A 2,252-nucleotide genomic window follows, 5' to 3' on the forward strand; every position below is an offset into this window, starting at 1 on the left:
AATACTGAGTACATAATATAAGTTTCAATCCGATACCACCTTAACCTTATTCCTTATTACAAATCCATACCCATACCCTTTGTGAACCAAACGCTCCCTGAAAATACCAAAGTACGTATAAAATGTTTTAGCCAACAGTTAGGCCCTGTTCTTTTGAGCTTCAGGGCAGAGCAGAGCAAGGGTCAGCAAAGCAGAGTAGATTAGATTTCAGGATAGCAGAGCAGAGCAGATTTCAACATTATTATTAATACTATTATTACTATTATTATTATTATTATTAATGTTATTATTATTAATACTATTACTAATGTTATAATTATTAATGTTGTTGTTGTTGTTATTATTATTATTATTATTATTATTATTATTATTATTATTATTATTGTTATTATTATTATTATTATTATTATTATTATTATTATTATTATTTTTATTATTATTATTATTATTAGTACTACTACTACTACTACTACTACTACTATTATAATTTAATAAATATTATAAATAAATGTGTATCATATTTAACATATGTTAATATTAGAAAGATAAAAGACAACAGTTTAACATCTTCAAATTTTACAACCGCATATCAAAATAGGAACATAATTAGATTAGCGTCTAACAGCGTGGTAAATTAACCATCCACTTCCATATGATTGTGATTCTCATCATCTTCATTGTTGCTTTGATCTTGGTTTTTATCACCTTCATTGTCACTTTCCGATCGATTAGCCCTCCAAATTCAGAGTGCCATATCATGTCGCACTATGTCCATACTATCTTTGCGCCATTGTGCATACATAGTTGAATATGCAGCTCCTATATTCGCATCATGTTGAATGATTGGTATGCCAAGCTTATGCATCCGAATAAAATTATGTAGTGTGCATGTGGCTATAATGATTGACATTTGACTCTTTTGTGACGCCTGTGGTATGTTATGTAATATCCTCCACATTTTTTTCAACTGTCCAAACGAACATTCCACCTTCATTCTAAACGATGAATTTAGCTTATTAAAATGTTCTTTTAATCCTCTAGGTGACATTGCTATAAAATCAGGCATATGTACTCTTACACCCCCGATGTACGGCGTCATGTATCCATTAGTATTTGGATATGCCGAGTCCGCCAAATAATATTTTCCTGAAATATATAGATTTTAGAATATTCAGAATATTTTACTCGAAATAAATTAAAATATATATCGTAATTTAAGAATTGGAGTGTTCCCGGAGGTGGATGGGGAAAATTAAATTTTGGATCGCCCAAACTGTCTTTCCACACCGTGGTATCATGCACACTTCCTTCCCAGCCAACATTAATAAATGTGTAAATTCTGTCAAACGAACAACAAGCCAAGACATTCCAATTTTTTTTTCCATGTCGATCACCAAATGGCACACCATTGGTATCACTTACAATGGCATCGATAAGAGTTCCATCCAAAGCTCCAATAGCATCCTGACAAATAATGACATTTATATATAATTGATTGTATAATAAACATCTACACTTTCGACATTGAAATCTAAACATGCAAATGTAAATAATGAAGTTATACCTTGAAATAAGGCCAATATCTTGTACCATTAGCTACCTCTGGAGGCACGTCGGATAAGTCACGATGTGGTCTTATGATATCGAAGGACAAATTAACCAACGCTTTCAACACTTCGATATAATACTTGCATATTGTAGAAATAGAATGCTTAAATTTTTTGGAAGCATCACGATATGAAAGTTCTTTTGCTAAGATATATAGACATATACCTACTTGTTCCGCTACTTTCACATATTTACTGTCATGTAGTAGATCTCTTTCAATCATCAAGTTCACTAGCTGAACAAACATGTTTCAATCAATTATTTTTATTATTAGTAATTATTATATTATATTAGGTATTATTATTAGGTTTTATTATTATAATTATTTTGTACCATTAGCTGCCCGGGGCGTTGGTTAGAATTTTTCAAAATATATTATGTATTATTATTATTATTATTATAATTATTTTCATTATTAATTATTATTATAATTATTTTTATTATTATAACAATATATTTTTTAATAATAATAGCAACACATTACTTTAATTGAAATTAGTACATAGTCACATAGAAACTGTGGAAAGTTTTTTGTTCTCTATATAACAAAAAACTATGATAAATGTAATATGTAATTTAGTTTTTTTTAGGATCCCCATTTTAATACTGTCTTATAACCAAATTCATTTATGATGTGGGATATT

The 2,252-nt window shown here is 29.1% G+C and overlaps 1 protein-coding gene across 1 annotated transcript; it reads right to left on the reverse strand.

Annotated features, from left to right (window-relative positions):
• Positions 1–742: 742 nt before the first annotated feature.
• Positions 743–1,855, reverse strand: LOC145637052 (uncharacterized). Its single transcript, XM_081688567.1, has 3 exons — positions 1,565–1,855; positions 1,275–1,464; positions 743–1,146 (listed from the first exon to the last, which is right to left on the reverse strand). Exons 1-3 carry the CDS (start codon positions 1,853–1,855, stop codon positions 743–745), a joined length of 885 nt encoding a protein of 294 aa, XP_081544693.1.
• Positions 1,856–2,252: the final 397 nt, after the last annotated feature.

The sequence above is a fragment of the Chenopodium album genome, chromosome 6 (assembly GCF_948465745.1).
Source record: "Chenopodium album chromosome 6, dcCheAlbu1.1, whole genome shotgun sequence".
Taxonomy (NCBI): domain Eukaryota; kingdom Viridiplantae; phylum Streptophyta; class Magnoliopsida; order Caryophyllales; family Amaranthaceae; genus Chenopodium; species Chenopodium album.

Coding starts and splice junctions, on each gene's coding strand:
- LOC145637052 (XM_081688567.1), bottom strand. CDS start 1,855: ATGTTTGTTCAGCTAGTGAACTTGATGATTGAAAGAGATCTACTACAT. Junction 1,465..1,564: donor GATATTGGCCTTATTTCAAG/GTATAACTTCAT, acceptor ATTATTTGTCAG/GATGCTATTGGAGCTTTGGA. Junction 1,147..1,274: donor TACCACGGTGTGGAAAGACA/GTTTGGGCGATC, acceptor TATATATTTCAG/GAAAATATTATTTGGCGGAC.